General features: G+C 44.6%; 1 protein-coding gene across 1 annotated transcript in view; it reads left to right on the forward strand.

Annotated features, from left to right (window-relative positions):
- Positions 1–13,518, forward strand: part of KIF26A (kinesin family member 26A) — a 133,214-nt gene that overhangs the window by 89,050 nt on the left and 30,646 nt on the right. The window contains exon 5 of the mRNA XM_040412177.1: positions 6,202–6,385. Within this exon, the coding sequence (XP_040268111.1) occupies positions 6,202–6,385 (184 nt within the window). The remainder of the gene's footprint in view (positions 1–6,201; positions 6,386–13,518) is intronic.

Raw genomic sequence — 13,518 nt, forward strand, 5'->3', positions numbered from 1 at the left:
CTTCCTGTGATGCCTGAGCAATATTGTAGTTTTCTACAGCGAAGGTTCCAGCTCGTAGTTCTTGTTGTTATCCTGCTTCCGACCTTAGCCTGTATCCTGACCTCGTCTCTGCCTGATCCTCCTGTACCTCGCTGCCCTGAAGTGTATGATTCGGATTGTCGATCACGCCTCTGTCTGCTGTTCAGCTTGTTACACCTGCTGCACCTGAGCTATTCAGCTCTGCTGTTCTAACAGCCCCAGCTTTGCTTAATTCTTAACTCAGCTCTGCTTCATCTGACTCTGCTGCTGCGCTTCTTCCATCCAGCGACAGCTCGCTTCATCTGCCTGTATCCCCAGTGCTTGCACTGGGGCGTTCTGGTCTGCTAGGCCAGTTGCCACTTAACCGGGACCACTCTTGTGGTAGCGACCTGGTGTCTCCCCTGCAGCTAACCAGCTTCCGCATCTTAGAGCGGGATAAAGGGTGAAGACCAAGGGAACACTTAGATTCCGCTACCAAGTTTGGCCCAAAGCCATACCGGTAAGTTGCACAGCTGGCCCACACCCGTTGGAGCGTTACCCCCAGGATGTTAGAGATGTGGTGTCATTTTAATATTTGCTATGGATATACCATTGATGCTAGGAAAACAGGACAAGAACCCCTTTTGGAAATGTTATGACTGTTTTACTGGCAAATCCACACAGCTCATGGACAAGAGTGGCGCTGTTTCAGGACAAAAAGCAGTACTCGTTTACTAATTTCAGATGATCCCTTTAAATCCTACTGATACATCAAGGTTAAAAAAAAGTGCCAGCAAAAAGAGTCTCAATGGCATCTGGTCTAAATGTCCAAATGAATTTGGATTTCCTTGGAGCTCTGCCCAGAAGCCTTGTGTTATGAAAGAGATTAGTCGTGAGACAACTGGTTGTCATACGGCTAATTATCAGTTGACTTTAGGAACAATACAAGACAGAAGTGCTGGACGTGGCCGTAGACATCATCATCCTTCACAGCGTGCCTGGACGTGGCTGAAAACTTCATCATCCTTTGCTTCGTGTCTTTGGTTCAACAAACTGGACAATTCGCAATTGTCTTCACAGCAGTGAGCCCTATTTTGGAGACCATATTTAGGAAGGGAGGAGGACAAAGGGATCACAGAGGGGACTGTGTTTGGGCATTTGTGGTTCAGAGGACTGCAAATTAGACTGGATTAAAGTTAATCTGTCTGTTGAATACCAACAAAGGAAGCACAACAAAGACTGATCTAATATGGAAGAGGAGAGCACCGGAATTATCTCCTTCTCCGTCCAGGCAGAAGATCATTTGGAGAAGCAGGAAATTCGTTCTCATAATCCCTTCTTAAGTGCCACATACAATATTCTTTTCTATGCTAGAAGAGAAGGGACAAATCCTTGAAATAAAGAAGATAAACCCTAAAATAAAATTAAAAAAAATCAGGCTAAAAACCACAATGTTTGGATTAGGTTACTTTCTCTTTTTGGCTGGGTCTTCAGCACCCCAAGTTTCGAGGCAATGTCTCGCATAATAACATTGTCTTACACCTCAAGAATTTTGTTTGGATTTAAAATATTTCATAACATTTCTCAACAATAATATGAATGATCCTTATCCTGAAGGTTAGAGATAAGGGACAAAGGCCTATTTTAGATGGCCACAACATGGACGTATATTAGGTTCTCCATTATGGCTGCATCTTTAGAATCCAACACAATTCTGCTAAACTGAACTTGTCATTCCATGGGTGTATGTGATCTACATTTTGCTTGGGTGTAACTGCTGGTAGACGAGGGAATGTATTAAACTAATACAATTTCTTTTTGCTTTAATAGTAGATTTGTCTTAATTTATTGCACATGACTATGGGGGCAGCCATCTTTACTGAGCTACTGTTAGCAGCATTCAGAGATATGGTTTAAACAGGCACATGGAGTCAGACCATAGCAGCCTGTAGATTGACTTCTATGGGTGAGTATTTTGTGCATGCTCTGTAACCTGTGCATAGGTCATTGTGCAGGGAAGGGGTGCAGATCACAATCACCTATTTTGAATAGTGGATCCTCTATCTATCTATCTATCTATCTATCTATCTATCTATCTATCTATCTTTTTATATGAAATAGATGATAGAGGCCCAGTGTGATTCACCACAAAGCTCTGAATTGGGCTGCCTTATTCTGGACCTTTGGTCACTTTATTGTGTGAGAGCCATGGCACTAGACAGTCTCCTATGTTTGTGTCATTTTTCATTGTATTCCTGCTCGTGGTTATAATGAGATGACTGCTGAGAATCTATCTCCAATACATAACATGACTTTTTTCTGTGCAAGTCGGGCCAAGTTTGCCCCTCATAATGGTGTCATGCCCTCCTCAGGTTATGTGCGGAGGTCTGCCAGTTTAGCAGCAGGTGTGTAACCTTTTGTTTTTGTTTTGAGTTGAGCTGTATCCGCCTCCCTTCAGGTGCACTGGGCGGGGTCGTTGGTTGAGTTTAAATTACGCCCACTTCCAGTGTCCTGTGCGGGTTATAGCTTCTGTCTGGCTCAGAGGAAGGAAGTATTTGCTGTTCCTGTGGTTGTCTGTATAGGCTGTTTGAGAGACGCCTGCCCCCTCCAGGTCCTGAGGGAGCAGGCTGCCTCTTTCCCCCTTTCACCATCTTAGGGATTTCAGGGAATATTCAGCCCAGGCACGGGGACACGTTTATTCCCACCTTCAGGGTCTGAACGTGGGCATAGAAGTGTAGGGAGAGCTGGTAGGGATTTGTCAGGAGGTGACCTTTATCCCCAGCTTCTTGCCTAGACACTTGTATGGTGATATTCTGTGTATCTTGTATCCTGTCCACCGTGACAAATGGCTCTTTTAATCTCAATGCCTCTGTTACCAACTCTTCAAAAATATAATCTTCTCCCCTAATTTGCTTACAAATTCTTTCTCGTTTAAGCATAAAAAATGTTTGCTGGGATTGATTTTTGATATTTTCACTCACCCCCAGGATGCTCATAGCCCTATATAATGTCAGTTTAATGTAGCTTCTTATGATCCACAGTAACACTTAAGGAAACGCTTGATATTTGCTTAATATCTTCTCTAATTTCATGTTTCGTTGAGAGCAGATGAGCCAAAAAGCAAGTGCTAACATCCTTCCTGCCCGTCTTATTTCTTATATACGTATACAAATAAAACCTCCACATATTGGCCAATGTAATATTCCCATTAATGGCAAAATTTGTCTACTGGAACATTCGAAGTATTGAATTGCTGTGTCTATCTCTTTCCCCTCTTTCCACTGGGGATTTTCCAGGCTGAATCTTTTGGAGATATAATTATCTCATCAGCTTCTCTGCTGCATTTTACTGATTGTATATTGAAGAAGTGTGTCTTCTGGTCTCCGACGTGCTTCTAAGAGCATAGAAAGGAAAACTGCTCATATGGTGTACAAAAATAAGGTAGAAGCCGCAGTAATTGATTCCTGCTGAATGTTTGCACAGAATCTTGGCCTAAACATAGAAGTATGTATTATATGACTTACGCTAGACAACTCGTCAATGATTAGCTAACAATGTTGTGAGAAACTGCTAATTGGATCATTAAATATGAAATATTTAGCAGCGCAATTCAGTCCATCAATAATACAGTGTTTCGCTGTTGACAGTTTTCCAGATTCCAGATAATCATATTTGGAAAAATACATTGGTCAAGTCTTGAGTAATTTAGATATTTATATAGGGTCAATAGATTTTCGAGCAAAGCAGTCCACCAGGTTTGACCGATTTGTTAGTTTAGTAAATATTACATGCGTTGGGAGAATTGATTTGTTGAGCTTAGGTTTGTAAAAAGTAAATCTCAAGTTATCTACTTGTATTACTGAAAATGCCAAAGGGGTTCCTAATAATTCCAGCATCCAGTTGAAAGTGCTGCTCCCTTGGGCAAGTTCTATGTAGGTATAGCTGAACTTGTTGGGTCAAAGAAAGGTTGGTGGAGGAAGAAAGGTTGATGGAAAAAAGATATAGGGGTCCCACACATAACTAACAAAGATCTAGTGCAGGGATGCTCAACCTGCGGCCCTCCAGCTGTTGTAAAACTACAACTCCCAGCATTCCCTGACAGCCTACAGCTATCATCCTACAGAAGGGCATTGTGGGAGTTGTAGTTTTTAAACAGCTGGAGAGCCGCAGGTTGAGCTTCCCTGATCTAGAGGATCGTTACAATGGATACAGGCTCTGGGACCATAATGGGTCCCAAAGGTGGAGCAGAAGACAACCCCATTTGGAGCCAATTTTGAAATAAATCACTTACCACTAGGGTCTATTTCTTATTGCACATATTGGGGGCAGATTTGCTAATCCTGTCAGTTATTTAGACCGCGTAAACTTAAAGGAGTTGACCGGGTGTTTAATACTGATAACCTATCCTCAGGACAGGTCATTATTATCTAATCAGTGGGGGTCCAAATCCCGTCACCCCCTCCAATCAGGTGTTTGAAGAGGCTTCTGCGCTTACTGGAGTTAGAACACATCTCCTGGGGCAGTTTAATAACACCTAATAGCTTCGGACATGCAAATGCAATCAACATCTTACCTCCATGACTGGTCACCAGTATTTATTGCCGGAGATTTCTTGCACAAGCCATTCTAGTTAAGAAAGTCAGTTGGATGACTAGCCAAACGTCTTAAAGAAAAATACAACAAGCCCAATTGCTCAGTCTGAATTATTAATACTGATATACCCTTTAAGACCCCTTCATATGGGTCAGCTCAGTAGGTAATTATTGGGAACAAAGTGTTCATTCCTGATTATTGCTTACTTTTTTCAGAGGAGGTCAGAGCTGCTTTTACATGCAGCAATCAACTTCTCTGTATGAGGAGGAGTGATTGCTGTTGTGGTCGCTCATCCCCTTAGAGAATAATTGTTTCTGGGCAGCAGACTGCTGTTCACATAGCATAATCTGCCGCTCAGAAATGAGGATTTCCCGATAATTGCCCCATCATCAGCCTGTATAAAGGGGCCGTTAGACTAGAGACAGTCTAAGGATATGCCAGATTTATCACAGTGGCTGATGTTTGATAAATTTGGTGCATCTTTGGACACTTTTGTGCAACTTTACACCCATGTTGGTTGGTGTATTTCGTGGCCAAATTTTGTGGCCAAATTTTTGTTGAAATTTTGCCACATAGTGCAGTCACTCCCCTTTCCTATTAAACCACACACTTTTTTTTACTAAGCCACATCCATTTCTAGCAAGCTGTGAAACTACACACATAATATATGTATGGTGAAAAATATGTATGCCAGTTTATTTAGAGCAAGTTAAAATTAAACTCTGGCGCACTTAGCTTAGTAACTTCTGTATAGATGGAAGATGAACCCTCAAAAGCTGTGTAATACTCAATTCTACCACATAATAATAATAATAAAATGCATTTATATAAAAATTTATGTTCATACCTCCATTTTTTGCTGCTAGGAGTGTGGGAAGGCTTGAAATGAACTAGTTGATGGAGGTCTTACGTATTTGTGGCCCATTGGGCAATTTCCCTTTTTGCCCTTCCTATAGTCCAGCATGTAGCGGGAACAGAGTGATGGTGGGGAAGTGCGCGTTATTCCCTAAAATAATGTATAGGAAGTATCCTAAGAAGATTTTCCCATTTTTTTGTAGGCTTGTAGCTATGAACGCATTAGCTCGCTGGTACGGTAGTGATCTGTAAGCTTGACACAAATCGCTTTAAGAAAATGAAAAATCTACCTGGTTAAGAATTTTCATCTGCACTGGAGTTCCCGTAATATGTATGAGAATGAAGTTTCATCATATTGATAAGATATTACAGTAGCTTGCAATATCTTCTTAACTGCTGGCTGTAGGAAGCCCATCTGGTCCAAAGTGCGGCTTGGGGACCATTCAAGCATTTTTTATGATGTCAATGAGATTTCCAAAGTCCAGGACTCAGCTGTCAAGCTGTTGGATAAAAAGTTATGCAATAATTGAAATTCTGTTGGGGGACAGATTAAATCAGTAACTTGCCGCTTCTTTCTCAGCGCACAGTTTTGTCTATGAGTCTCCTGGTGATATGTTCTTATGAAATGTGATTAGGATGAAATGACTTGATTTGTTAAACAGGCAGAAGTGACAATGAACATCTGTTTTGATGGCCTGAATGGCGCTGGGTGTTCGCAGTAATAAGACTTTATTTTCCCTCTTACTTTGTTTTTAGAGCGGCTCAGAAGCTTAACCTGTCTTCAAAGCGCAAGAAGTATCACCCGCCTCTTCCTCACTCCCGGGAGTATTCCACGTACTCAACCAACTTCAGTGGCATTCTCCAATTATGTCCTCCTCCAGCTCCTCCATGTTTAATGAGAGCCGTGTCCAAGATCAAGGACAATCCAGGCATGGGAAAGGTAAGAAAATGAACACGTCTTTTTCTAAACAGTCTCTTATATGGTCATGATTGCATTTCTGGAGATGATTAAAGGGCCTAATAGGACATATGGGTGGCCATGGCTGACCCCTTTTATCCCATAGTGTGTATAGTCACTAAGCCCCTGATGATGTCTGTCCACATGGTACATGGATTGCCAACAATAACAGCACATTGCTGTTTCAGAAGCCAGGCCCTGTTAAAGGGGTTGTCTTGTGAAGACAAGCCCTGCTTATATTCCCTTTTAGGACATTATAGACGGCGATCCCCCTTGCAGCCAGAATGAAGAGCTGCTCTGTTCAAGTGACTTCCATTCTGCCAGACTAGAACCATCCTTTGAATGGCCACCATGTAATACTACATTTCCCCATTAATCTTCTGATTGCCGAGACAGCTTTGGCTTTTTTTTTTATGCACTACCAATTCCTCTTCTTTCTTTTTATCTGGACCATTGCTTTCTACCACTCAATGCACGCTTTCATTATAGTCTGAAAATCTATCATGAGCACCTTGCCAATCACTAGAGCAATGGTTGACATTGGTTGGGTTAACAAATTGCATTCATGAAGCATTAGTCACTTCCTAATGCCCTAACTAACTACTGGGCTGTTGATGGGTCCCAAAACACTTAACACTTATGTCCCAATGGTCAGTTCACCCTACGGGCCTTGTATACTGGGAGCATGAAATGCATCTGGTGCAACCTCCTACTTGCCAACCAGTTGTGATTTTGACAGGACAATTCAGCAAACCAGATAAAAAAAATAGCTCATTTAAATTTGTCCTAAAAGTGGGGGCGCTGTCGGACGTTCCTGGGGTTGGGTGTAAATTGGGGGTTTAAGTGTATGCATCCTTGCCTAATATTCCACCTGGCTGTCTGCTGATGTATATCTATATATGGCCTCATGCACACGACCGTTGTGTGTTTTGCGGTCCGCCATTGATATAACTGCCTATTCTTGTCCGCTAAAAGGACAAGAATAGGACGGGGTATATATTTTTTGTGGACCACGGAACGGAGCAACGGATGCGGACAGCACACGGAGTGCTGTCCGCATCTTTTGCGGCCCCACTGAAGTGAATGGGTCTGCATCAAAGCCGCGAAAAACTGCGGCTAGGAATCGGACCAAAACAACGGCCGTGTGCATGAGGCCTATGTAAGTGATAGCACCCTCTAATTATGTCCTGTCAGTCAGATCCATTGCCTCCCAGTGCCGCTACAGCACATGCTCCTCAGCTTACACCAATCTTCACGATCTTTGCGGCATCCTACTGGCATTGGTAAACCTAATGGAGGGAATGTAACCGCTCTGAGTATTAATGTCTTTGAAACATCAAACAGTACCATCCACTTAGATAAACTCACCCTTTAAAAGCAATGAGCCAATGCTGCGAGTCTCTTTTAACCAAATTTTTTTTCCCGCCGTCTCTGTGGAAGTTATTAAATTTAATGTTGGAATAGTACAAATGATGTCTGAAAGCCATTTTATGATGACACCGAGAAGAAGCTGGATTATATTCAATCTCTGACATTAATGTGCTACTTAAGGTAATTTATCATCCAATGGCATTAAAAAGACATCTTTTCACTGAAAATGCTGCCGAGCATCTTAATTTGCCATTTCCTGACTACTTCCCGAGCGGCGGAGGTATTTGTATGTCACATTTATACCTGGATGTTTTTTTCACCTAAGACGAGCTCTATTCAGTTTTATCTGTGCAGCACTTTACGCAGTAAGCTCTATGCGCCATTTTGCGCCATTTTCTAGATTTTATTTTTTTTGCTTAGAAGAAGAAACATCTAAAAAAAAGTGTTTGTTGAGGGTCATTTAAAAAAAAAAAAGTAATATTTTTATGGCTTAATTTTTTAAAATAACCCTTTATACCCCTTTCACCAGGCTGACATAATTCTGAAATTGAAGCCTGTAGGTCTTCTTATGGCTTGCAGAAATTGTTCTTGTGGTTTTGTCTACTTTTGAGACAATATTGTCTCAATTCAAAACGTCTGACTTATTACATAATCCAGTGAAATGTGTAGATGAATTCTATAGAGTAGGAACAAAGTCTGATGGGCTCGGGTATAGCTATTGCTGAATGATGCCTAATGGGATTAGAAAACCCATTTCAAATATTATATTCAACTCTGTTCACATGTGTATCGTCCATTTCTGTTATTCTGTTCCCATGATGGGCACAAACAGCCCCCAATGAACTTCAGTGACTATAATGGGGTCCATCATTTCACCGGACAAATGCTACTTTTTCCAGCAGTTTTTATGGAATCTTCCTTGGCAGAGATTCAAATGCAGATGTGAACACAGCTTTAGGGCCTTTCCGAGTTACCAGAAGGGAGTCCATTAAAGGGGTTGTCCAACCATTTACAAATGACGACTTAGGATAGGCCATCACTATTGGATCGGCGGGAGCCTGACATCCCGCATCCCCACCGATCAGTTGTTCTGCGGTGAAACTACACAGCTCTGTCTGGCATGGCTGCCATTGAAGTGAAGGACAGCAGCGCTGCAATAATCAGCTCCGCCAACTGCACAACGGACAGAGCTGTGCAGTTCAGACACTGAGGTACTGCGCAGGAGCTGTTGGGCTGAACAACTTATTGGCTGGGGTGCAGGGTGTTAGACTCAGACTACCAGTTGCCAATCAGATAGTGATGACCTATCCCCAGTATAGGCCATCACTTGAAAAGTTTTGGACAACCCCTTTAAGCAATAAACAAGGGTAAAGCGTGGCTACAAAGTTTATCTTTGGAGGAGCCCACTTGTCCATGCGTTAGCACCACTGAGCACCATCGGCACCATGTAATACTTAATTTTCCCGGTGGTGGCACTGCGAGAAATGAAACTCTTACTAAATAATTTCTCCAACAATTACAGCTAGTGTTGAGTAATTCGAAGTATCCAAAGTGGACTTTGATCCGAATTTCAGGAAAAACTTGATTCACTGCGAAGCTGAATTTCCTTGCCCTTTGTTGGTAAGGCCTCTTTCACACTTGCGTTGTTGGGATCCGGCATGCACTTCCGTTGCCGGAGGTGCCCGCCGGATCCGGAAAAACGCAAGTGTACTGAAAGCATTTGAAGACGGAACGTCTTCCAAATGCTTTCAGTGTTACTATGGCACCGAGGACGCTATTAAAGTCCTGGTTGCCATAGTGTAGTATACGGGAGTTGTAATACCCGTTACTACCAAAGGTCACTTGGTGTGCTGTTGTCCCTTCTTAATTATGGAAAGTTGTTGTATGTCAGTTTTGTAAAATGCAATGTAATGTGTGTATTTCCCTGTCACTGAAGCTTGCATGCACAGGCCTGCTAGGGGTGTAATTACAGGTTCTAGTCCATAGAGGGAGCTAGAGAGCCCTAGTTTATATAAGGTCAGACAGGGAAGTGCAAAGCAGACGGAGTCTAGTTTCAGTAAGCTACAGTTGGAGATTAGACAATGTCTGAGACAAGTCCAGGCCTGAAGCCTGCTGTTCAGGAGAAGATTCCCTCCTGAATACCCATATGCAGAAGCAGGAACATCTTAGCCTAAGGGCCTGAGGAACCATTCAGAAGCTAGGAGAGACTGAGGCAAATATCAGAGGAGCCAGAGGTATTGAGGAAACAGAGGAGGTACTTATGAAAGCCATAATCAAGGATATAAAGCCAGTATTAGGTTAATGGGCCTTGGTGAAGAATTGCTATATTCCAGGATCAGACAGAATTAGAGTGCTAGCTCCTGTGCTGCGAATCCTGTGTTTTACACTCTGTAATTACCCTGCTGTACTGAATTGCCTGCATCGACCGAATTGCAAAATCGACTGTATGCTGAGGAACTGCGTTTCCAATATTGTCTCTGCCTGCAACCTACTAAAGTTGAAGTTCTGTTTAACACCGCGTTTCCTCAAATTATTTCCTGCATCCGCAAACGGCGTGCCACCGTTTACTTGGCACTGGCGTCACGAACTATTCCTACCTATACCTGCCCTTGCAGAGAGTCAGCTGTACCAGGTTAGTGTATATTGCACTACTACACTCAGAAACACCTACTACGCACAACTTGAGTACGCTGCACCTCTCTTTTGGCGTCACGAACAGGATACGCACGCTTTCTAGTGCAAGAAGCGTGAACTTTGTGCCTTATACCGTTGCCCTGTGACCAAAGTGACATTTTCCTGTTTTATTCAAGTGGACTTTGTGGATTAAAAATCATACCCAAAGTGTGTCAAAAACTTCTAAAAAGCGCTGTACAGTATTGCGCTGCACAGAGGAAGAAAATCGCCGCATTGGAGTGTGGTTTTGTGGACTTTAAACATTCCTGCTTGCTGTCAGTGAATAGACAGCGTTTGTACCTAAAGATGGCCGCTGAGCTTGCTGAATTTACTGCTGCGTCACCTTCATCCCGAAAAGGCGGGAAAAATTGGCGCCTTTCTGAGGAAAAGGCGGGAAGAAGGTCAAGGGCAGGCGCCACGGCTTATCTGGACATTTGCATGTCTGCCAGCATGGACACCGCCTTCCCTATGTTGAGATACCTGGGGGGCGGCCTCCCAGTGCAATGGGAGGAGCTGACTACTTTAATTGACGCGTCCCTATCGCTCTCCTCAGTAGGATCGAGCATGTTGGATTGTGAGCAGAGTGTTGCTGCAGCGTCCGCACCTATGATTGGAAAAATGACCGACACCGGTGTAGAGCCAGAGGAGGCTCCACCGGCCTACGCTCCGGGACCGGAGCAACCCGCCTGCCGCACCAGGGAAAAAGAACCCGAGCCCTACTATGGCTCATGGAGGGACTTTTTTCAGCCATCGTTTAAATGGTCGTCCCTGATGGCGGAGATTCGAGAGGCCGCTATCAAGCGAAATACCAAGACTAAGATCGTGTATGAGGAGCTAACTAAGACCATACATGAAAGACATACGCACACCCAACCCCGCCTGGAGAGGAGAAAGGGAGTGGTGCTGTCGTTTGACAAATCCCGTGGCTACGGGTTTATTCAGGACTATCTTACTGGCAGAGACCTCTATGTCAATCGCAGGTCTGTCAAGAGAGACTACCTCCCTTCGTACCAGCACAGCCTCCGCGAGGGAGAGGAAGTGGAGTACACCCCTGCCGAGAGCCTGCGAGGCCCCTATGCGACTGCTGTGACCCGTCCGAAGCGAGGACCTGAGGATTGGGAGGCAGAAGAAGAAGACCACTCTGGCTGCGAGCGAGAACCGGAACGCTCTCCAGAGCCGGCCCATCACGCCTTTCAGGAGCGGAGCTCCTTCATTGGGCCGAACGTCTTCTGGCAGCCAACCGTGTTGGAGAAATGGGTGAGCCCCTACCCTTCCCCCGAGCTGCCACGTCGGGAGAAGACACTATCTGAGCTGGAGCAGCAAAGAGGATTGAGTGCTACCTTCCAGAACATCCGGATGGGACGGAGACCTGAGGCAAGTCCAGAACCTGAAGAGGCCGAGTCTGCATCAGCGGTGACTGTACCTGCGCCGGCGGCGCCAGCAGAGAGCAGCGACTCCGACACCGAGAGTATTGGTGAGCAGATCGTCCGGCTGGAGGAGAAGTTGCGGGAGTTGCGTAAGACCTACACCGCCAGGATCCAGACGCCGCCGAGGAAGGATGAGGTAAGGGTGCCTGTCACCACCCGCCGACCGCCTTCTGTTGTCACCGCTCCGTCAGTGCCCCAGACCGGACCCGCGATTGCTGTGAATTGCTGCACCCAGAGCACCGGACCGCTTGCTGCGGCGGTACCAAGTATGTCACACCCTGCAGTGATTATGCCAGGGCCGGCACGGCCCACCAGAGGGTTCACCCCTAGGCCTATGGGGCCAATACCTATTAGGGGCCCCTTTACCCTGCAGCTGCCCCCTGATACTGTTATGTGGGCCCATCCTCCTGTAGAGGAATATTACAGAAGATACCTCCCTGCAGAGCCAAGTAGCTACAATATGCCACTGTGATCAGCCTGCTAGGCCCTTGATTTATTTCTTCAGAAGGTGATGTTAACCCTTCCAGGACAGGAGTCCTATGTTGCTGGTCCTTTGTTGCAGCTGCCAGTTTGTCCACGGCTCAGTGGTAGGTGTTGACCACTGAAATCACAAAGTCAGCAAGGCCACGTTTGTTTCCAGGACCTCCTGCCTGCTTTTGTTACCCCACACCAAGTTGTGCCTGTTCCTTTGTTGCACCTTTTACCCTTCACCCCCTTTTCAGGTTGATCAGGGGTATTACAGCACTTGTCTTTGCTGTCCATTTTATTGTGCAACCTGTTACTAAGGAACCGTGCCCGGAGACAGACTCAAAAGTACCTGAGCCTCTGAGATTCTTACTCTTTTAAAGTATTGTGCCCAGAGATGGACTCCACCGCATGAGAGCCTCTGTGATTTAATATGGAAATAACCTGGGTACGGACTCATGTTTGTTATTTGAGCCTCCAAGAACTTTTATACCGTTTTCTACTGTTTTATCATGGACTTATTCATTGTCATGGACTATCCTGGTTATAATGTTACGCTGTGCCAGGTCAGCGCCCCCGTTCCATTCACTATCCTGAGAGAAGAGAACGACGCCCCTTGTCACTACCCTTCACCTTTGCCAATTGGACCTGATGTAAATGTAAATGCAGATGAATTACATGTATGTATGCCTGCATGTCTCTATTTTCTGTTTCAGGTAGAGATTCCAGTTGGGCGACCCATGATGGAGTACGAGGTCGTACTCAGCTTAAAGCAGTGGGGTATGTAGTATACGGGAGTTGTAATACCCGTTACTACCAAAGGTCACTTGGTGTGCTGTTGTCCCTTCTTAATTATGGAAAGTTGTTGTATGTCAGTTTTGTAAAATGCAATGTAATGTGTGTATTTCCCTGTCACTGAAGCTTGCATGCACAGGCCTGCTAGGGGTGTAATTACAGGTTCTAGTCCATAGAGGGAGCTAGAGAGCCCTAGTTTATATAAGGTCAGACAGGGAAGTGCAAAGCAGACGGAGTCTAGTTTCAGTAAGCTACAGTTGGAGATTAGACAATGTCTGAGACAAGTCCAGGCCTGAAGCCTGCTGTTCAGGAGAAGATTCCCTCCTGAATACCCATATGCAGAAGCAGGAACATCTTAGCCTAAGGGCCTGAGGAACCATTCAG

This window comes from Bufo bufo, chromosome 11, assembly GCF_905171765.1.
Source record: "Bufo bufo chromosome 11, aBufBuf1.1, whole genome shotgun sequence".
Taxonomy (NCBI): Eukaryota; Metazoa; Chordata; class Amphibia; order Anura; family Bufonidae; genus Bufo; species Bufo bufo.